This window comes from Macrotis lagotis, chromosome 2 (assembly GCF_037893015.1).
Source record: "Macrotis lagotis isolate mMagLag1 chromosome 2, bilby.v1.9.chrom.fasta, whole genome shotgun sequence".
Classification (NCBI taxonomy): Eukaryota; Metazoa; Chordata; class Mammalia; order Peramelemorphia; family Peramelidae; genus Macrotis; species Macrotis lagotis.
This window is the reverse complement of record NC_133659.1, coordinates 203,414,384-203,435,992: the sequence shown is the minus strand read 5'-3', so window position 1 is coordinate 203,435,992 and position 21,609 is coordinate 203,414,384. Positions and strand designations below refer to the sequence as shown.

The following is a 21,609-nucleotide window of genomic DNA, read 5'->3' as shown; positions in this document are numbered from 1 at the left end:
GCTTTCCCAGTGTGGTCACAGTAGCCTTCGGATCCTTGATATTGCCTGACTATTCTTCCTACCCCACCTCCTCCCCACTCTCTACCCAATCTGCCCAGGTTGTCTGCCTGATTCTGAAGCATGAGGCATTTACACATGGCAATGAGAAGAACATCACGCACAATGAAAAGTTCAGTCCATACAGTACATGGCAGAAAAACCATGTATACAGTACATAGGGTTGGGAACATCTTTTTAAGTCTTATTAGAGGAAAAGCAGGATGCTTGGTACTGACAGACAGAATGAAGTGATGGGTTTCCTCATGTCCTGGGTCCTTATGGCAACTAAAGGTAATGATAGGAGAAGTGGAGAATGAGAATGATCCCTGCCACCTCTTAATGCTTATTGTTAAGGAGAGGGAAAAGGGTGAAGAGAGTTCCTTCTAATCCAAGAACTATGGAGGGCCTTAGCTTGGGATCATAATCCTCTCTCTTCTACTAAATGCTCTTGACAAAGCTCACAGAAGGCAACTGGGCAGGATGACCTTAGTTTTACCCTCAGATATACAACAAAAATCTGAAAAGTGACAATAGGATCTGAACCCATAGCTCAGGGATTCTACTCAAGCCACTGAAGATGTCCTATTCTTCACAGACACAAAGCCCACAATAAGCAGCTAGTACTCTGTGGCTTTTGTCTGCTTTTTCTCCTTCCCCTAGAAACAGTTAACAGCGCCAAGATGGAAAAGGAAGGGACACGGGCCCAATTAAAGTAGGACTCTTGGGAGGAAGCAGAAAAGGACTTCAAACTCACTCAACCAAAGAGCAGTAGAAACCCTATTTTATCTGTCTGATAACTGGGGTAAGGCCTGCTGGAGGCTATGGAGATGTCACAGGGACATGGCAGAATCAGGCTGATGTGTCAAATAGGCGCTCAATCATGTCTGCCACCTGCTCCACTCGGTACTTGATGTACTTCTCAGGATTCTTGGTGAAGGGTACGCTGGCATACCTGCACAGGATAATCAAAAAGGGAAAACAGTTGTAGAGATCCACCCCTTTGGATTGTGGGACTCCGTCCTGAGAATTTCCAGGTTTCGGTTTAGCACTTTGGTGCTTCTGAATGACCCAGAGCAGAGGGTAGGGACAATGGTTTTCCAGCCCGTCTCCCTATTCCCTTTCTTGGGGACATGAGCTGGATGAGCTAAGCAGGAATACAAAGATTCAGCTTGGAAGGTTGTAGGGTAGAGAAAGGAAATAAAGAGGTCCTACCTATGCAGGAAGGCCCCATAGTTCTCTTTGACAATGGTTTTCTGAGCCTGACGGATCTTGTCTCTCTGCTCAGTGTCTGGGATGGCCCAGGCTTTCTGGATTTTGCAGAGTTCCTCAAGGCCATCATTGAAGCCCTAGGGAATATTATGACAGAAAAGTCAGCTGAGAAATAGGACAGTGACCATATGGCTCAAGTTCACATGGCAGCAATAGTTGAGAAAAGAGAGTTGGGTTGTGGCTCACCTTAAAACGCTCCTTGATCATCTGCCTTTCCTTGTCTCGGAGCTAAGGGAACAAGGAAGAGAAAAGATGGGTGAAAATGTTTCACTGTGAAAACAGGTATCTTCCTGGTTTTATTTAATCATTTCCAAAATAATCATTCCTCTAATTTTACTTCTTGGTTCAAGTTCCCATCCTGATGAAAACTTTTAGGGTCTCTTTATTGCAATGAAAACAAAGGATACATCAGAAAACATGTCATAACAAAACAGTCACCAAGGTATCTTTTGTTTTGATCTGGTACATGCCACAGGACATGTGAAGCTCAACCAGACAGGCCAGCTCTGCCTTGAACTAGAGATTGATCAGAGTGGATCCTAAACATTGGGGATCGCATTGTTATGTATTTAGGAGCAAACAAACAGAGCTGGTGCCCTTTAAAATGCACTAATCTTTGCATCAAACTCCTTTGATTAGGGTCTGATATCCAAAATACATAGAGCACCAACACACATACATAAGACCAGAAGTCTTTCCCCATTGGATAAGTGGTCAAGCGATACATAAAATTCTCAAAAGAATAGTTGCAAATGATTAGCAAAGGAAAGGTTGCTACAAGTCACTAATAAGAAAAATTACTGAAGTTTTGCTTCATCCTCAGTAATCTGCAAAGATAACAAAAGATGGAAAGAGACAATGTTGGAGGGGTTGTGGAGACAGACATACTAAAGTAACTGCTGGTGAAATTGTAAATTATAACCATACTGGAATTTGGAATTATACTAAGATAGTAACTAAAATGTCCACCCCTGAAGTCCAATTTGTTAGACAGAGTCCCAGGAAGGTCAAAGATAGAAAAATCCATTGTATACCCAAATATTTAGAGCAGCACATTTTGTAGCAGCAAAGAACTAGAAACCAAGTAGATACTCATCAACTAGGGAATAAAGAACCACTGTAAACAATGAAAAACATGGGGTGGCTAGGTGGCACAGTGGATAGAGCACCAGCCCTGGAGTCAGGAGTACCTGAGTTCAAATCTGGCCTCAGACACTTAATAATTACCTAGCTGTGTGGCCTTGGGCAAGCCACTTAACCCCATTGCCTTGCAAAAACCAAAAAAAAAAAACCCAAAAAAAAAACCCCAAAACCCAAAACCAAAAAACCCCCAAAACAATGAAAAACATGATGAATAGAGAGAAGTATACACTAGTGCAGAGTGAGATGACCAGGAAAACCAACTACACCAAGATAACAATAATTTAAGTGGAAAGAACAAGAGAAACCAAACAAGTCAAATGATCAAGGGGATATGTGGCCAAGAAGAGGTAGGGAACTCCAGGGATGGAACATGCCTGCACAGTCAGGCTCTACTTTATTCTTTTTTTATTGTTTATTACAAGCAATAGCTCTCTGGGCAGGGAATCTGGGAAGGTATATTTGTAAATGAAAGTGATTTTAAAGGCATACTACCAAAGGAAAGCAATGAAAATTTAAAAGAAACAAAAATATATTGAAAATAAATTGAAGGGGGGGGCTAGGTGGCATAGTGGATAAAGCACTGTCCTTGGAGTCAGGAGTACCTGGGTTCAAATCCGGTCTCAGACACTTAATAATTACCTAGCTGTGTGGCCTTGGGCAAGCCACTTAACCCCCTTTGCCTTGCAAAAAACCTAAAAAAAAAAAGAAAAAAAAAGAAAAAAAAAGAAATTGAAAAACCAGTCTGGGTTTAGTAGACCCTAGTCATGTCTTAATATACCACAATGTGAGTCAAAAAAGGGTTGGTTTAATTCCTCTGCTCAGTGGCCACATTGAGGTCTACATTGGTCACTCAGACTGCTTCTAGGTACCTTTTCCAGAATTTTCTCTGGGAAAAAAAGTCTAGTATGACCAGAGAGCCTCCTCAATTAATGCACATTTTACTCTTAAGCTGGGGAGGGAGGTGGATAAAAAAAAAATTTAAGTTTCTGTGCAAGGGCAAGAAGACATCACATCAGCTGAACATAGCCCTGGAGCAGCATATACATTTTGTCCTACTTACCTTAACTCCCGGTTGGAATATAGGTAAATTCTTTTCAGAAATGTATTCGGTTACCTTTAGCCAGCTGTCAAGACATAAGAGTAGAAATATAAGACCAAGAGAAGGGTAGGGAGAAAGATACTCAGCTCTTAATTTTTTTCTTCCTCTAACCAGGTGTGTATATGTGGGGAGAGGTAAAGGTGGGCATAGGAGGGAGAATGATCTCTCTTCTTTCTTTCATTTTTTAAAAAAATTCTGCTCCAAACAAAACCAAAGGCAATTTTGGGGGCTTTTTTCCCCCTTTGGAATTTTAAAGAACAAAGAACATAAAATGCTCAACAAATACTAGAATACAATTCTAAATTACAGCTAATTAAAGTAGAGAAGTATACAAGATGGGAGAGAGAGGAGAAAGAAAAGGGAAAGGGGAAAAAAGAGACATCCAGAAAAGATGAAAGAGGAAGGAGCGATAGAATTAGGGAAGAGATTAAGACCAAAGTTTATAAGATTCTTTGACCCATTTTTTGTGTTTCTCTTTCTAATATCTCCCATCTTGTTTCCTTAATTATTTCTTAAATATATTGTTTTTGAACTCTAATATAAACTGTATATTGGTAAACTTTGTCACATTTCATTAGTCACTGGGACTGTAAATTATCCCAGACCTCTAAAATCTAATGAGTCCATTTCTGTTTACAACTCTTCAACCACTCTTATTCTTAAAGCTTTAGAGATTCAACTTTGAACAGAATAGTCAAACCACATCAGTCCATTTAGCTATAGAGGGAAAGTGATTCTTGAGGTTTAAGTATCAGTAATCAAGCCAATAACATCCTCAAAGTGGGATGAAACCAATGAGTCAGATAGAGTAGAGAGGCCCCCTCCAAGGTAGCTGTAGTTTTCTTATATGTTATCCAAGGATAAAAGCTGAATATGAAGAATAAAGAGTCATGGGACAAGACAACATAGAACAGGAGGATGGGGTAGAGTAGAGGGTGAAGGACCCAACTCCTCTGACCTGCGCTGGTATGTCTGGATCTGTTGTTCAATGTGCTCTCGGTATGAGCGCTCAGCTGTCTTCTGAGTCACTGCCACCAGATGAATGAGTTCTGACCTTTGGAGCAAAGGGGGAAAACTTCAGCTTGGTTGCTATCCTGTCAAGCCTTGTCAAAATAGCCACAGAGGAATCTTTTATTCTTTTCTTGCCAGGCAGGAGGAGCTAAAGTCAGTTTTAGGGACCCATTCAGATTTTAAGAGAAAAAGTCTTCAACACAGACAGCTCTGTCCAGTAGTCACTTCTCCTCACTTGTATATACAATAAAGAAGATCTCAAACACCATATTTAAAGAAGGAAAAAACCCAGGTAGATAAATGGCTAGAAGGTCCAGACATGAAGGACAAAGACATGTGAGTGATGCCTCAGGTTGGGAGTGGTGACACACTTACTTCTCCAGGGACTTGAGGATGTAGTTGTAGTTATTGTGCAGAAAAATGGCCCTTAGAGCTGGATCTTCATATACTTTGGATTTGCTGAGCAGGTTTAGCTGCAGGTTGCCAAGAACTTTACCTGCACAAATAGGGTTGGGCCAAGCTCAGGGGGCTTGACTAATAGCATGTCAGGAAATCCATAAACCAAACCCCTGCTCAAGACTCTCCAGCAGGGTCAGAGGCTAACATGACCCCAACCCCAGTCACACCTCAGATCTTGCTATACTAAGGATCATGATCCAGGGATTTAACTGGGTTCCTTTAGGCCTTGGGGACGCAACCCTCTTTAGAAGGGCTGTAAAAACAAAGTGTAGAGTATACAAGAGAAGGAGAAGCCTTTGAGGCCAAGAACCCAGGAACTGATGGGAGCTGGAGGGTCAGACAGAACACTCACAGATATAGGTGCTTAGTAGTCGCTTGCTGAATTCAGAGTTATAGCTGGTAGCAGAGGAGCTTGTCTCTGTAAAAAGAAAAGACTTGGACAAGTTATCCTAATGCAGAGATGTCTGGCCTACTAAAAGGGTGGGAGGGAGACATCAAGCTGGTCCAACTTTCCCCTCCTAAGCCAGGCCCTTCATTAGGGATGGTGGGGCAAAGAACTGAACCCCGGGAACAGGTAACCTCCAAAGAATATGGCAAATGCTGGCAAAGTAGGGATATGAAAATAACTTTAGACCACATCTGCTACTCTGGGCAAAGTAGGGAGGACCCACACACCCCACTAGTCCTGGATGCCAATGGAAAAGTCTGGGCCAGGGTCCTTTCTATCTCCCCCCACCCCCCTTCATCCAACTGCTTGTGCAAGCTATCATAAGGTCCAAGGGACAGAAGGAGAGTGAGGGGAGGAAGTAGTGAGGCCACAGGCAGATTAAAGTGTGGGGACCATTATTGGGCAGGGAAAAGATACCAATGCTGCTGTCAGGATGAGCTTAAGGAATCAATATCTAGAACTTCCCCCTTCAATTTCCATCCACAACCTCAATAACTAGCCCAATCAGTTGATCAATACAGAACTCCAATTGTCCCTACAGGGAAGAGGAGAAGGGAGGAGGATCCAGATCCCCACTGCTTACCTCGGGGGTCTAAAGGAATATTGTATGTGTCCCCAAGGACTACGGAATTAAGAGGCAGAGCAGACAGAAAAGGGAGGCAAAGGAGAAAAGAGAAAACAGAAAGATGCAAAGTGCAAAAAAATTGGTTAGAAATGGCAATTTCAACCAAAAGCAAGCAGACATCCACTACCCCAAGAAAACCTGAGCACACACAGCTTAAGAATGTACTCTCTGCACCCCAGGGAATAAAACGGAACTTAGAAAGCTAGTTTGCAAAGGAAGGGAGAGAGACATCACCCTCCTCCCCCAGCTAAGGGAGAATTGGGGGACATACTCATTGGGCCCTGATATCTTCCCAACATGCCCCACCCCCTCCCACCTCTTATGGGCTAGACCTGACAGGTCTTTAGTCTGTTTCTGGGAAAAGATGCTGAGGAAACCCAACTCCTTAAGCACTGAAAGGGCAAACTCTCTAAATACGTCATAAGCAGAATAGGTGGACAAGACAGGGAAGAGTAAGGAGAAGAAGTGGAAAAACATGGAGGCAGGTGAGACCATATGAAACCCATCTGGGGACATATGATTGTTATTGTTAAAAGTCAAGAAAATTAAAGGACTGTCAGACCATAATGTCAGGTTGGGTCAGGACAAGACAGGATGCACAGTCACACCTCTTTGACCAAACTCTTCTGGCTTCCCAATCCCCATTAAAATTGCTTGACTGGGTTGCTATAGTGAAAACATCCCCCACCCGATTCTTCAAGCCAGAACTGCCTAGAAATGAAAGCCCTCTGGTGGACAGGGCCCTATGCCCACGCTCTGTGACCAGAGGGAGATGTGACCAGCAGAAAGACTGTGGGTGATAAGGCAGGGAGATATAGCTCAACTGAGAATGATACCTTGTGAGGCCAGCATGGCACCAGCTGTTTCCTGGAAGTCAAGAAGCTGCTGAAGGAAGAGGATGGCCTATGTAGAGAGAGAATGAGGTCAGAAATAAGAATGTTAGGGTTCAAAATCCTGACTGTCTATCTGCTCCCCCAAGTCCAGACTCACAGGACTAATGAAGATGAGTACTGATATAAGCCTGCAAAACAAAGGGCTCAGATTTAAATGATGCACTCTGAGGCCTGCCATGCAAAGGGATACTGTAGCAACTATTGCTGTCCATTCCCAACACTGTCAATACTTAGGAGACACAAAAGCAGAACCCTTCAAGCCAAATGTTCAGGATGCCCTAGGATTAGATTTAGTCCTGATATTTCTTTCTTTCTTTTTTTTTTTTTAGGTTTTTGCAAGGCAAATGGGGTCAAGCGGCTTGCCCAAGGCCACACAGCTAGGTAATTATTAAGTGTCTGAGACTGGATTTGAACCCAGGTACTCCTGATTCCAGGGCCGGTGCTTTATCCACTGAGCCACCTAGCCACCCCTAGCCCTGATATTTCTAATAGTCCATCCATTCCAAACACAAGTTTATCCCAGAAGCACCTACATTGCTTGTGAGTTCATGTACAGTGCCATCTTTAGGCATGTTATACTCCTTGTCCGGGTCATTCTGTAGAAATAAGAATTTTACCAAGCAATTAAAAGAGTGACAGACCTCTTTGAACTGTTTCCCATAGCAATTTTCTACCTCACATGTCTCTCCCTCCCTCCTCCTGCTTCCTGGGGCCTGCTGGCAGGAGGTGACTAGGCCTGCAGGAGCTGAGAAAGTCCACCCCAATTTCTCAAGCTAGGGTCCTGAAACCATGACAAAGAAAATATTAGACAAGCACCTCCTAGCCCCATAAGTGTTTTAAAAGGGTTCTGGAAGTCAGTCCTGAGAAAAAAGGAAATCATTTGGTAGTATGTTCTAAACTGGCAGCAAAGAAGCCCATCTCTTTCTGCCTTCATCTAATTCTCTCCTTCACCTTTGAGTTCAGCTGGTCTCCAAAACAAGTTATCTAGATATCCTTAGTTAACTCCCCACTCATAGAAGAAAAGGTACCTTGATATTATCAGCAAAGTCCTCCAGGGCTTTGGCACCAGTGGTCTCCATGGAGGTAATGAGTCCTGGCAACTTGTTCTTGGTACTGGCAGCTGTTCCCTATGGGGAAACTCTGGACAATCAGAAAAAAGTCCACTACCTTCCAGTAGCTGAGCACGACCCCTTTTCTTGTAATTCTTTGGAAGCCTGGTTCAGTTGGATACTCTCATCTCTACCCTCTCTCTCTAGGTTCACTGGCAACAGGCTACCTGCTCCCACCATGCAGAAGATGGGGGTAGAGGGGAAGCTGGTCCCTAGCTGGAAAGCTGAAAAGTGGAATGAAGACTGATAAGAGTGGAAAGAATACTAGATTTAGAATCAGAATTCCAGCTCTGTCACTCAAGTGACCCTTAGAGTTGTTGGATGGATCAAATGATGACATTTATAAAATGTCTTTTTTTTATTTGTTTGTTTTTGGAAAGCAATGGGGTTAAGTGACTTGCCTAAGTTTACACAATTAAGTAAGCATTAAGTGTCTGAAGTCAAATTTGAACTCAGGTCCTAACTCCAGGGCTGATGCTCTATCCACCTAGCTGCCCCTATAAGATGCCTGTTTTTTTTTAATTAACCTCCAAATTCTATCTCATATAACATATATTAGATGTTTTTGTCCCAGGCACTTTGCAAAGTTCTAGGGATACAAAGATTAAAAAGAAAATAGTTCCTACTCTCAAGAAGCTTATATTCTATTGGTGTAGGGAACCACCTGTACAGACCCAAATTAATGCAAAAAAAATTATACAAAATAAATACCAGGTTTGTGAAATGTGGGGCTAGGGTTGGAATACTAACAAATGGAGGATCAGGAAAGACCCTAGGGCAAGAGGGACATATGGGATTTTAAGGAAGGGTTTTTAAGGAAGGGTTCTTATCCCTTCCTCCCCTCCAAGTACTCTTTGATCTCAAATGGATCTCAAATGGAACACTTCCTCTCCTCCCCATTTCCTCCTCTAGGAAGGCTTTCCTGGCTACCTTCAGATCTCAACTCAAAGTCCTACACTCTACAAGAAACTTTCTTCAGCCCTCCTTCTCTCTGAGATGACACCCAACTCATCCTGCTCTATCTTGTTTGGATATAGTTGTCTTCATGTTGCATCCCCCCCTTAGACTATGAACTCCTGGTGACCTGGGATTGGGTTTTCTGGTCTTTCTTGTTTCCCCAGACTAGGCTATAGTAGGCACTTAATCTATGCTGGCTAACTTGGCTTAGAGATTTATTTGGAGGAGACTCAAGGAAAAAGAAACATGAGAAGTCAAAGCAGAGGCTGAGTGTAAGGCCCCTACCTCCTTTGCTTCCTCCCCCTTCCCTCCCACAATCAGCTTCTTGCCACATACCTGCAATACTTGATCAAATTCAGGCTTGGTTTGCTTGAGGTGCCGCAGGATGGGGAAGACTGTGAGCACAGCTGAGTAGTCATGTCGGATGATGGCCTTCCGGGCAACTGACACAATGTTCTCCCCCTCCATCATAAGTCCATCCAATGCATCCTAAGAGGGAACAAAGGGAGGCAATTCAGCGGAGTTCCAGAATGGGAAGAAGTAGGGTAAAGAGGGAGTGGGGCATGTTCTAGTGGAGAATAGGGCTAGGACCACACTTTTAAGACATGGAAATTCTGGAATTCCACATAGGTTCTCTGGGGGGGGGGGGTCCAATGATGGCTGGGGCATAAAGGGCTATGAAAAACAATCCTATTACAAGCTTCAGAAAATCTAGACAGAGCTCTGAATGGGAGGTAGTGTGGATGAGATTGGTGAGCAGGGACCCAGAGAATTCATGTAGAAGCAAAGCTAGGACCTGGATAAGGGAGTCAAAGGTCTTTTTTTGATGGTGCTCAGGGATGATATCCGTCAGCAGCTGGTACTCGCTCTGTGCCAACTTGACAAAGGCACTGACGCAGTGGATGTAGGCATCAATTTCCATATCCAGCATATCATCCCTCCCTGTGGGGATAGCATGGTCCCTGAGTCACTGGCTTGGGGAGAAACTTCACTCCCAGCCCAGTGTTCACTCTGGAGTGAGTTGCCCCCCAGGCCTTCTGCTTACTGCCCAGACCAGCAAAATGAGTGGAGTCAGCCCCCCCTCCCATATCTGGAAATTACATGGATATTGAGTGTAAGAGGAAAAAAAAAAAAGGAAAATGAGGAGAATCCTCTCTCTCTCCCCCCTGCCAACTATGACCTCAGACAGAAATGTGTATACTCTGAACATGAACATCTCCATCTCATAAAGATACAGGGAGGAAGAGATATCTCATTCTCTTTTACTGAAAAGGCTAGGCCAGGTCCTACTCAGCTGCCAAGCACTAAGGACCATGAGTAGTCTTGGTCAGGAGGAAGCCCTAGTGGATAGTAGGGGGAAACATTCATTATAGGAGAATTGAACACAGCTCCTTTTTTCTCCTGAAGAAAGTGTTTCCTTTCCATAAGCTGATCCCCTCCCAGAATAGTTACCAGTCAGACAAGCTTCAGGGAGAGCCTTGACATGGCTCCTCCAGCAAGGAGGGATGGAGTCAGTGGCAAACATTTTGCCCCAAGTAAGCCAAGTGGCCTGGTGACCAAAACCTGAGAAAATACATTAGCTCTGCCCTCCATTCAAAAAGGATGGAGAAGAAGGGAGAAGAGAAAGGGTCTCAACAGCAGCCAGCAAGAGTATTCTCCCAGGCAAGAGCAACAAGATGGCCTGTGAGAAGCCCTGGCACTCAGAGCTGGGAGTGAGAGGTACAAGTCCATGGGATTCAAGGTTGGGACTGCTGCCCAGAGCCAAGGGACTATGGTCAGATGGAGAGCAGCTGTCATCTTGCTCTGTTCCTGTTGCCAAGTCTCCCTGTAGCTCTGGTTTCTTCTCCACCTCCATCTCCATCCCTGGTCACTGAAAGGTGTCTTTCCACTCTCCTGAGGCAGCAGTACCCCCATCTGAAGGGTAGCAAACAACTACAGCCAAAGAGAGAGGACAGTACAGGATAATGGCCATCAAAAGCCAAGGGGTCCAGGTGAGATGTTGGCCCCAGAGTAGGAGATGCTACAAAGGAAGCTGTCGGCAGCTGATTATGGGGTTAGCCACAGTACTCACCGGCCAGTGGCCCGTGCTTGTCGTTCAGGGCCTCGGACAGATGCTTAACTCGGAAATCATGCTCGTGACCTAGCGAGATGTTGGCCGCACAAACACAAGCAGCGGTTTATCCAGGGGACTGAGTGGGCTGTCTCTTAGGGGAGGGGAACCCCTCAGTATCCAGCAGAACAACACTTGATGGGGGGGTTGGGGAATAGGGAGACTTGGGAGAAGGCTCTGAGCCCCTCCTATGCCTCAAATTGCCATTGGAACAGCCTTTTCAAGTCTGACCAGCAGTGCCCCATGGAATCCCCACTAATAGTTATATCTTTCCCATTTCACTCCTAGCCTGGAGGCTAAGAAGGAAAATTAAGAATGAGGAGAATGGGGGTGGCTAGGTGGCGTAGTGGATAAAGCACCGGCCTTGGAGTCAGGAGTACCTGGGCTCAAATCCGGTCTCAGACACTTAATAATTACCTAGCTGTGTGGCCTTGGGCAAGCCACTTAACCCCATTTGCCTTGCAAAAACCTAAAAAAAAAAAAAAAAAAAAAAAAAAATGAGGAGAATGGGGATTTGAGAAGCTGGAGGCACTCTGATATCCCTGAACCTAAGGGAACTTCTTCATCTTTGCCCCTCAAGCTCTTTACAAACATATAGAGAGAAAACTTCTCTGCTGTCCAAAAAACTGTTGCTGTAAGTTTGAACAGGCACAAAAGCCTTCTTGATGCCACCTTGGCAGAGATGTCCCACTTTTGGGACAGAGTCAGTACTGCTATGAGCAGCTAACCAGGTGGAAATGAGGAAAGAAGCCCTAGCAAGTGATCTGGTCACATTCATCTTTGTTTACCATTCACCTCCCAAAGGGGTCTGGGGTAGTTTAATTCCTGCATTGTCAATCTCAATGTGAAAGGGCTGCTCCACTGGTAGAGAACTTTTTCTTGAGTTCAAACAGGAGGAATAAGAACAGACAGGGAAGGAAGGGGCAGGGTGTCCTCCGGGAGGGCAGAGCTGCCGTCAGCCAGACAGGTCTAGACCAAGTGTCAGGAAAAATGACACCATGCCAGCTGAAGCCAGTGTAATACCAGTACACTGCAATTCCCACCCATGTTCCCCTCTTATCACAACTGTAGAAAGCAGGGTTACCCTTACAGCCCAGGGAAGGGTTGGGGGTCCCAGAATGGTCGGAGGCTCTGCCCTACCAAATGAATAGGATACACAGTGAAGGAATGGGTGGAAAGGAGACGGAAATACAGGTTGATTACCTTCCAGAGGAATGAGGTTAGAACCCCCCTTTTTCCCATCTAGACCATGCTGAGAATACTGTTTCAGAAGGTTCTGAGCCTTACGAATCGTCCCTGTCACCAGAGCCACACAGAGAGGAGACAAGAAGACCTAGGAAATGAGTGAGAGAAAACAGCAGCAGCCCTCCACCAGTCCCAAAGGCCCACAACACCCAGTCTGACAACAGTAAGCATGCCCAGGACACATCTTCATCTAGAGTGTCCCTGTCACTTCCAAGGGTGGCACCTGAGGCTTAGGGATGTGAGATAAGGTAAAGGAATATTTTGTCCCAGAGTCAAGTCCTTGAAGTTTTAGGAGGAGACATTAAAGTGTTCCTTGATCCCAGATCTTCCTGAAACTGGAGGTAGAGCAGTTGAGGGAAAGAATCTGGGCAAAGTCCCATCATGAGAGGCAGAGAAGATGATACCAATCACTATGTGGCACTTTAACCAGAACAGGCATGGTGCCTGGAAAAGAAGAATGGCTACTGAGGAACCTGTCTATCCACAGTAGAAATAGTCAACTGGGAAGAGCCTGTTTGCTGGATCTCCCAGAGGAGGCCCTCCTGAAGGTCTTTGAGTAGGCTCTATTTGAAGTCAGCCATTCTAGAGAAGGTTCTCTGAGCATGCTCAGTGCTAGTCCTCAAGATTCAAACAGAGAAAGGGAAGCAGAATCTAGGAGTTAGTGAAAAGGATTGAAGCAATCTTGGGAGATGAAAGCCCAAGGTTGAAGGTAGAGGGGCCAAAGGCCAATCTAACAGTGGCCATGGGCCTCCCTGGAGTACCAAGTCACTAAAACTGCCCAAAGGAACTTGAAAAAAAGAAACCTAGAAGCCAAGAGAAGATGGAATAGAAGCCATAACCTGGGAAGCAGAGAAAGGACTGACAAGTGGGGTATACATTCTTGGCATGGGAGAAAAAAACAAAACACAACAGTTAGTGTCAGGTTAAAACAACACAAACAATATCATGAAGCCAGCTTTCCTGGGTCAGACATTGCTGTGTGAATAAGACACTCCAAAAAAAGAAAACTTTGGAAAAGTCAAATAAAATGTTAAAATGAACAAAATAAACTGATAAATAAAATGAGTATATGGGTAGGTGGAGAAGGAGAAAGATTCAACACTAATTTCTTTAATATTCTTCTTTCTTCCCTAGGAATTTCTCTTCCCTGACACTGACTACCTTGGAATCAAAATGCTGGCTGTGGCAGGTTCCTTGGTTCTGGCTACTCCTCAAACAGCTTGGCTCTTCCTAGTAGCTCAGCAATAAGTGTAGCTATTAAAAGATGAACTCTGCTGCCTGTGTTGTCCTGTCCTTCTCCCAAACAAAAGCCATGCTGATAAGTCAATCAGAATCAAGTCCAGCATCCAGGAACAAAACAACTAATTGGGAAATAAACTGCTACAACAGCATGGACCAGGAGACCAGGACTCATCAGATGATCTGCCAAGACTATCAGGGCTACAAGAACAGCTGAGTGGACACAAGTTCCACAAGTGGTGGTGTTAGGGATTGTTCCATTTCATGACTTCCCTAATTCCCTTCCTCACAGTTTAGAATACTTTAGAACCCAGGTTCCTCTGTAACCCTGGGATTCAGTAGCTGCTGGGATGCCTCCTGAGAATTGCTCTTGAGTATCATCTGGAGTTTCTCCTCTGATGCTTACAAGTCAAGATTAGATTATGTTTTCACTCTGGCAATGGGGTCAGGTCACTAAGAGAATCCAAGAAGGATGTAGAGCTGCCTACAATCAGCAAAATCATGGTTCTAAGGGTCTGGCAAAGAATGAAAGAGCAAAATGCACTGGGTGGGGGGAGAGAACAGGTAGAGGACAAAAGTCTATCTTTATGGGGGGAAAATAGAGATGTGATCTCAGGATGAAACATTTAGTTCCAATGCTGACAGAGACATGACTGCAAGACTTAAGCGATACATTATTTTACTGTTTGCAGTGAATCCTGAGAGGGTTGTCCTAGCAAAGTTATATGGGAGGGAAGCAGGTTTGGAGTACCAAGTTGTAGCTTTCTAATTTTTCAGGTCAACTCCAATGCTGGCATTACCATGAGCCAGTTTACTCATTTCAGACTTAATAATATGATACTGCAGAACTCTGAAAAAGAGGAGTTGGTAGTCTTTTCTCTCTCAAGTGTAAGAACTGAGACCCTCATACTCAGTATGGGCTTAAGGTTAAAGATAAGGAATGAGACTGAAGGCTGGGTTGAAGTCTTGGTCTAACCAACAAATCTTACATCACACAAAGCTGTTGTGAGGGTAGCATTTTATAAAACTTAAAAGTACTATATAAACGGGAGTTATTGCTATCACTCCAAAATCTAGTGCTGTGGGAATGGTAAGAAGGACTCTTCAGGGCTTGCTGGGAGGAAATTTGACTTTCTGGAGCAGTTAGTAGGGGCAGGAGATACAGAAATCTGACTCCTTGAGCCCTGATGGTATAGCAGAATCCTTCTTCTGAAATATTCCAGCCTCACCTTGGGCCATGTGTGAATACCTTTGAGCTCAAGGAAAAGTTTATTGTGTCAATAATGACAAGGATGGATGAGCTGTGGTCGACATATAGAAGCAATGATTCCTTAATGTAGGCTGCTTAGGATACAGGGATTATAAGAATAAAAGGGGGACAAAAAAAAAAAAGGAAACTGATCCCCTAAGATACCAGCAATTCCATGTGCTAATCTTTACCCTATCTTCTCCCAGAGTCCCTCAGGATACAATACTAACTTTGAGATGAAACCTAAAGGCTAAATTCACTTTCTCACTAAGGGAAACTCAGGGTGATCTGCTCTCAAGAGCATGTCCATTGAGCAATAGTTCCATAGAGGTTAGGAGAAAACTGCTTGGCTTCAGAAATGAAAATGTCCCTAAAAACACCAAGCAGATGATGTGTGAAGGGGAACCAGAAAGATGGCCTAGTAATTAATGTTCTATTCTCTTTTAGAGTTCCTAAGACTTTTTGGGTTTCCAGCAATCTTCTGACTTCCACTCTGAAGAAGTTTTATGTATAACTGGCTCTTACCCTTTAGCTCCTTCTTAGGTGAACAGACACCTGCTTTTCTCCTTAGGTATCTAGGACATATCACAAAGACAATCTTCCTAGTAGCAGCTAGATCATCTCTACTAGACAGCACCATTCCAGAAGGAATACTCAGGTAGAATAGGGAAGTAGAGACCTTGTCCTGTTAGATGAGTCACAACAGACTCACCTGGTCGTTTGACTGGTTTTTTGGTGGGTGTGTCTTTTCTTTTATTGGGAATAGCAGGGGAATAGGGAACACCAGAAGAGGAGCTGCTTTTTCGAAAATGCTCTTTCAAGCCCTTGATTGAGCGGTCCAGTTGACTGGAACGGATCTGATAGTAAACATTCATGAAATCTGAGGAAAGACAAAGCAAATAGAGGCTTAGTGTTTAGGGACCCTGATAAAGGCTTTTCAAATAGTATCTGCCTCTCAAGGCCAGCCTGCTGCTTCTCAGATGGCTCACACAGCCCCCCAAGTACAGAGATGGTGACTTCAGTCCCCCACAGCAGAAAGCTCTGCAGCATCTAGAGTCTGTATGGGTTCCCTTACCTTGGTTCCTCCCATATTCTACTAGCCAGCGGGAAATTCGAATTACATCATGGAGTACACTCTCAGAAAGATGCTCTAGAGTCATGTCATCCTGAGCCTCCATGTCATCTTCTCCACCAATCAGGTCCAGAATGAGCACAGGAGAGACAACTTTACTGTGCCGAGTCATCAAACTTCGGAACTCAGACTCCAGGGATTCTTTTCCCCGCTCAAACAGAAACTTCTGCAGGAAAAAGAAGAACCTTTAAATTCCCTAAGGATAAAACCAGCCAACTTCATTTCTGTATTGAGGCCAACACACAAGTCATACGTGTTCTTCCCTACCACTCTGCAAATCCAAGTCGTTTCCCCTTCTCTCTCACTCTGCAGAGAGCTTCAAACTCACTCAGATACATCTAGATCCAACCTGCCCAGATGATTCTGTCCTCTTCCATGGTTCCTCAGTTTCCATTCATATAGAAAAGCCAGAGACAACAGGGACACCAATAATATAATTACTTGGTGTTAATCTATATCCACTTCTGTTTTTTTATTCATAGTCTTACAAATAGATGGGAAACCCACTGAGAGTAAGGTCCAAATTTCCTGCTTTTTGGGGGTGCTTCTCATTATTTTCTACTGTATTTTTGTTTTTGTTAACATTTCCCAATTACATTTAAAAAAATTTTTTTTTTTGGGGGGGTGGGGGAAGCTTGACAACTCTGCTCTAGAGTATATATAAAGACTTTACAAAAAGGATGAAAACCTCCTAGGTTTGAAACCAGAAAGAATCTCAGATAATTATGGCTGGAATTGGAAAGGGGGTGGAGGAGGAGTGTCAATGAACTTGGATGAGAAAAAAAAATTGCATCTTTATTTTTTCTAACCTGTAACTTAAATTTAACAATTTCTTCAATTAAAATGGTAAGAAGATATTCCAAAAAGGGATCTTTTAGGTTTCATTAGACAAGGAGAAGGGCCTGTGATACCCCAAAAAGTTAAGAACTCTTAAGCTAGTCCTCCCTTCATTTAATTAATAAGCAAACTGAAGTCTAGAAAAGTTAAAAAATGTCTTGACCAAAATCATACAGAAAATAACAAAGTCAGGATTAGAACCCAGGACTCCTAAATTCAAATCCATGTTCTTTCAGGGACAATAGGGACAATAATCACTCAGAAGAAATGGAGTGCAATCTGCAACCCTGGATGGAGAGGTAGGGATCTTTTGAAGGAAGCTCCATGTGTCTACCATCATCTCTAAGTACAGGACTTTATAAACTGGGATCAAAATATGCTCGACTAACATTTTATATTTTTATTTACTTCTGTATATGATATTCTAATTTCTCATGTTTGGGAAGAAAAGATATAGTTCCCCAGTCTATTGTATTTTTTTAGGAAAAGAAATGACATGGGAGGTAGAAGGTGGGAAGGAGAGAAGGAATCAATATGGATGAAAATATGAATATAGCTAAATAGCAAAACAGACACTCAGCATCAGGGGCAGGTTACAGTTTTAAAATTCCTAAATATGAATTTTGAGATCTTCTCTCATCAAACTACATTCTGGCTCACACCTTCTCTCTGTGCTGGCATGGTTTTAAAAACACTCACTGTCTCACCAACAAACTCAACTTTATCAATTTCTAGGCCTTTGCTCAGCACTTTACACAGGAGTGACCAATGAATATATATTGAATGAATGTTGACAACATTTATAGGCAGCACAACGTAGTGGATAGATTGATGTATTTGGAGTCAGGAAGATTCGGGTTAAAGTGAATCCTTAGGCACTTACTAGCTTTATGACTCTAGGTAAGTCATTTAACTTCTTTGGGCCTCAGTTTCCTCTCTGAAGGTACTTTGTGGCTATATGATCCTCTGACTATTAATTACAACTTTCTAAAATGCTACTTCCATTCTTTTTTACAGTCTTTACATTCTTCAAATTCATATCCTCCAGGAAGTGTTTCCAAACCAATCCCAGCCTAGTTTTGGGTCACATCAGTTGGCTATAACTTGGCATACCTCAATTAGTAATAGACAGGTTCAAATGTTGGTAGCTAGGAACAGTTCACTAGACTCCTTTTTTTTGACCATACACTCCTTAAAAGCAAGGACTGTTTTTTTCTCATGTTTCTTGATCAACACTAGTGGACTGAGAAGAAAGAAGCCCCCTTACCACACGGTTCAGTTCTGGGCTGTCAGGGTTGTTGTCCTGAAAATACTCCACTGCCTTCTGGATTTTGGCCATGCATCCCAAGTATTCTTCCAGCCTCCCTGTAGGGCTATAGAAGAAAAGGGCCCTGGTCAGCTATGGAGGTAGTTATGAATCCCTCACAATACTCAGCAGTCCTGATACTCAGGAGTTCCTGTGGCAAACCAAGAAGGGCTGTGCTCTGCTGAGCTTAAGAGGAAGGAGATTCAAGATGTCATGTTCTGAGAAGGGAATCGATATTGTAAATAATCCCAACACACAGTCCAGATTCGCTGGTCCAGGTAGGAATAATGGTATGAAAAGCTGGGCTTGGCTCACCCTTCCCTAATGATCTTCTCTGTGTCACTAGCCACATGATAATAGCTGATGACATGGTCTAGACAGGACAGGGTCTTCTCCACATTCTCTTGTAATCGCTGTAGGTTCTCTGTTTGCTTATGCACAGGGATGATGGAATTCTCCAGCTTCATGAGCCGGCTCTCAAAAGATGATAGAATAGAAACCTGCAGGAAAGGGGGAAGCTTGGAACATGATCAAGACTTATAGTGCTTTATATAAGTTTATATATAGCATTTTCCTCTAAAAATACACGAGGTTGACAGTACTAGTATTATTAGACTTCAGGCAATACGATAGTAATCTAGTGGGAAAAAATGTTGAATTTGGAATCTGAAGACTTAAGCTCCTAAACTTACTGCCTGTATGACCATGGACAAATGATCTACTTCACTTTTCTATAAAATGAGGGGATTGGACTGAACAACCTTTAAGATATCTTTGGCTCTAAATTTTTTGTAGTTTTTAAGTTTCCAAGACAGTTTCCCCTCCATAATTTAAGACCTCCCTTTCCTTCCTCTTTATCTATAACCTCTGCTCTAGAAAAAGCAAGTCTAATTCCTTTATAAACTCTTTATTCTCTTCAAACTCTATAGAAACCATTTCCTATTCTTGGAATAAACTCACTTTAATTTCACCTCTATGAGGCTTATTTGGATTGAACAGAAGTATGCCTCATAAGACATTTGCTCCAGATATCCTGGCAGTATCTTCAAAACCCACTCTCTGCTTCTAACCTACAGGAAATACACACACACACACACACACACACACACACACACACACACACGGGAATAAGTCAGACAGTCAATCAATAAATATCTATTAAGTGTTTACTCTATATGTGCCAGGCACGGGAAAGACAAACTTCCCCTACCAATGCAGATCAACATGTTTTCTGCAACTTACAGTCTTAGAGAGTAGTTTGGAACACTAAGAGATTGAGTGACTTGGCAGGTTTTCTCAGTTTCTCAGTTTCAAGACTAGTTTTCTATCCATCATACTCCACTGCCTCTTGTTACATATGTATATAGTTATTTTATATAAATTTGGAGGTATAGAAGTATATAGTTATTGCCTTACATACATATAGTGCCTTATTACTATCCTCTTCTGCATATGTACACAATTACAGATAAGTCTATTCATTCCTGTGCCCATTTTTTTCCCCTTTTTAGAAAATAAACTTCTTGAGGGTAGTTGTCACCTCTTCTCTATATTCTATAAGGTCTAGTACGAAGTTTAACAAGCAGGTTAAAACCCCCAATTGGTATTTATTTAAAATACCTGACAAGGAACTAGTAAGGAAAACACCACCAGAGAGAGAATAAGTCATGTCTGGGTCCTAACTTAAGAGGTGGAAGAGTTGGGTAAAATGATAACCGTGCAACCAGTGGGTGGTGGCACTAACCCTAACAGAACCAAAAATGAGAAGAAAATTTCAGAATCAGAGAATTATTGTAATAAAAGAATGCCAAAACTGCCAGAGGCCTTAGAGATCAATGAGTCCAACCCTATCAGGTTCCAGATAGGGAAACTGAGGCCACATAAACACTCCTGGGAGATGTAATCCACTAGGTTCTCCAGAAGCTCACCCATTCTATTTTAGCTTATACATATACACACACACATCTATATGCACAAGTATATGTACATATAACCTCCAACATTTATCTATATACACATATATGTAAATATAACCTCAAACATATCTATATACATATATAACCTCAAACATCTATATACACATGAATGTGTACATATAACCTCAAAAAACATATCTATATACACATGTATGTATATATAACCTCAAACAAACCTATATCTATACATGTATATATAACCTCAAACAAACATATCAATATACACATGTATATATATAAAACCTCAAACATATCTATATACACATGAATGTGTACATATAACCTCAAACAAACCTATGTCTATATATACATGTATATATAACCTCAAACATATCTATATAAACATGAATGTGTACATATAACCTCAAACCTATATCTATATACACATGTATATATAACCTCAAACATATCTATATACACATGAATGTGTATGTATAACCTCAAACAAACCTATATCTACATATACATGTATATATAACCTCAAACATATCTATATACACATGAATGTGTACATACAACCTCAAACAAACCTATACACATGTATATGTACATATAACCTCAAACAAACCTATATCCACATACACATGCATATGTATATATAACCTCAAACACATATCTACAGATATGTCTTTATAGATATGTGTATATATATTGATATGTATGTTTGTATGTGTCTCGAGTTAGATTGCAAGCTCCCGGAGGAGGGGCGGCACTTTCGGGGCCCTCGGGGGCCGTGCCACACGCACTCACCATGTTCTTGGTGAGCTGGTCGCTCTTCTCCAGGCTGTCTCGGATGAAAGACAGTGTCTCCTCCTCCTGGGGACGGATGGACGGATGGATGACAGGGGCCGGGGGGGCACAGGGAAGGAGAGTCCAGCGTCCGCTCGGGTCGCGAGTCCGGGCTGTCCCTGCTCCGGTTCGCGCCCCCCCCCCCCATCCCCTGCCTTCTCCCCAGGACCGACCCCACCTCCGCGCCCCCCACTCCTCCCTCCCTCCCCCACGCCGTCCTCCCTCCCGTCGCCGCGGCCTCACCTGCTTCAGTTTGTCCTCTATCTCCCGCCGCCGCACGGACGCTTCCTGCGGGGGAATCATCGCCCCTGCGAGCGGGACCGGCCTCGGAGACCCGCGACCCCCGCCGGCCTGCGCCCCTTACTCCATCGGCCCTTTCCGGAACGGGCTGCCTCGGCCACCGTCCGGAGCACACCCACTTCCGCCCGGCATCCGCCGCTCGCAGACCCTGGGACGACGCATGCGCACGCTGCCCCACTGGCCCCTCCCTGCCTCGCTGAGACAGCGCATGCGCGCAACTCTCTTGGCTGTGTGCTTCCTGGGAAGTGTCCACATGAGAACAGTTTTCTCTAGCCGGGAAGCCTTCTTTTGAAGGGAAAAAACATCTTTGCAGAAACTAAGGTTTTGATATCGCAAATCTGCGCATACCACGGGGGTCGCCGTGGAGGCCAGAG

The 21,609-nt window shown here is 43.4% G+C and overlaps 1 protein-coding gene across 9 annotated transcripts; it reads right to left on the bottom strand.

The window, feature by feature from the left end:
* Positions 1-804: 804 nt before the first annotated feature.
* On the bottom strand, positions 805-21,368 carry EXOC7 (exocyst complex component 7). Of its 9 annotated transcripts, XM_074224512.1 has the most exons (21): positions 21,179-21,367; positions 20,897-20,962; positions 18,486-18,670; positions 18,132-18,237; positions 15,971-16,193; positions 15,608-15,775; positions 12,366-12,458; positions 11,124-11,192; positions 9,849-9,994; positions 9,389-9,541; positions 8,015-8,113; positions 7,520-7,582; positions 6,930-6,996; positions 6,052-6,090; positions 5,373-5,438; positions 4,937-5,057; positions 4,509-4,604; positions 3,512-3,575; positions 1,495-1,536; positions 1,252-1,385; positions 805-991 (listed from the first exon to the last, which is right to left on the bottom strand). In XM_074224512.1, the coding sequence occupies exons 1-21, from the start codon at positions 21,236-21,238 to the stop codon at positions 889-891; spliced, it is 2,163 nt and encodes a 720-aa protein (XP_074080613.1). In that variant the 5' UTR covers positions 21,239-21,367; the 3' UTR covers positions 805-888. The 9 variants fall into 9 exon arrangements, with proteins under 9 accessions (XP_074080613.1, XP_074080615.1, XP_074080616.1 ...); XM_074224514.1 differs by lacking the exon at positions 20,897-20,962 and having other exon boundaries at positions 21,179-21,368; XM_074224515.1 differs by lacking the exon at positions 11,124-11,192.
* Between the last annotated feature and the right edge of the window lie 241 nt (positions 21,369-21,609).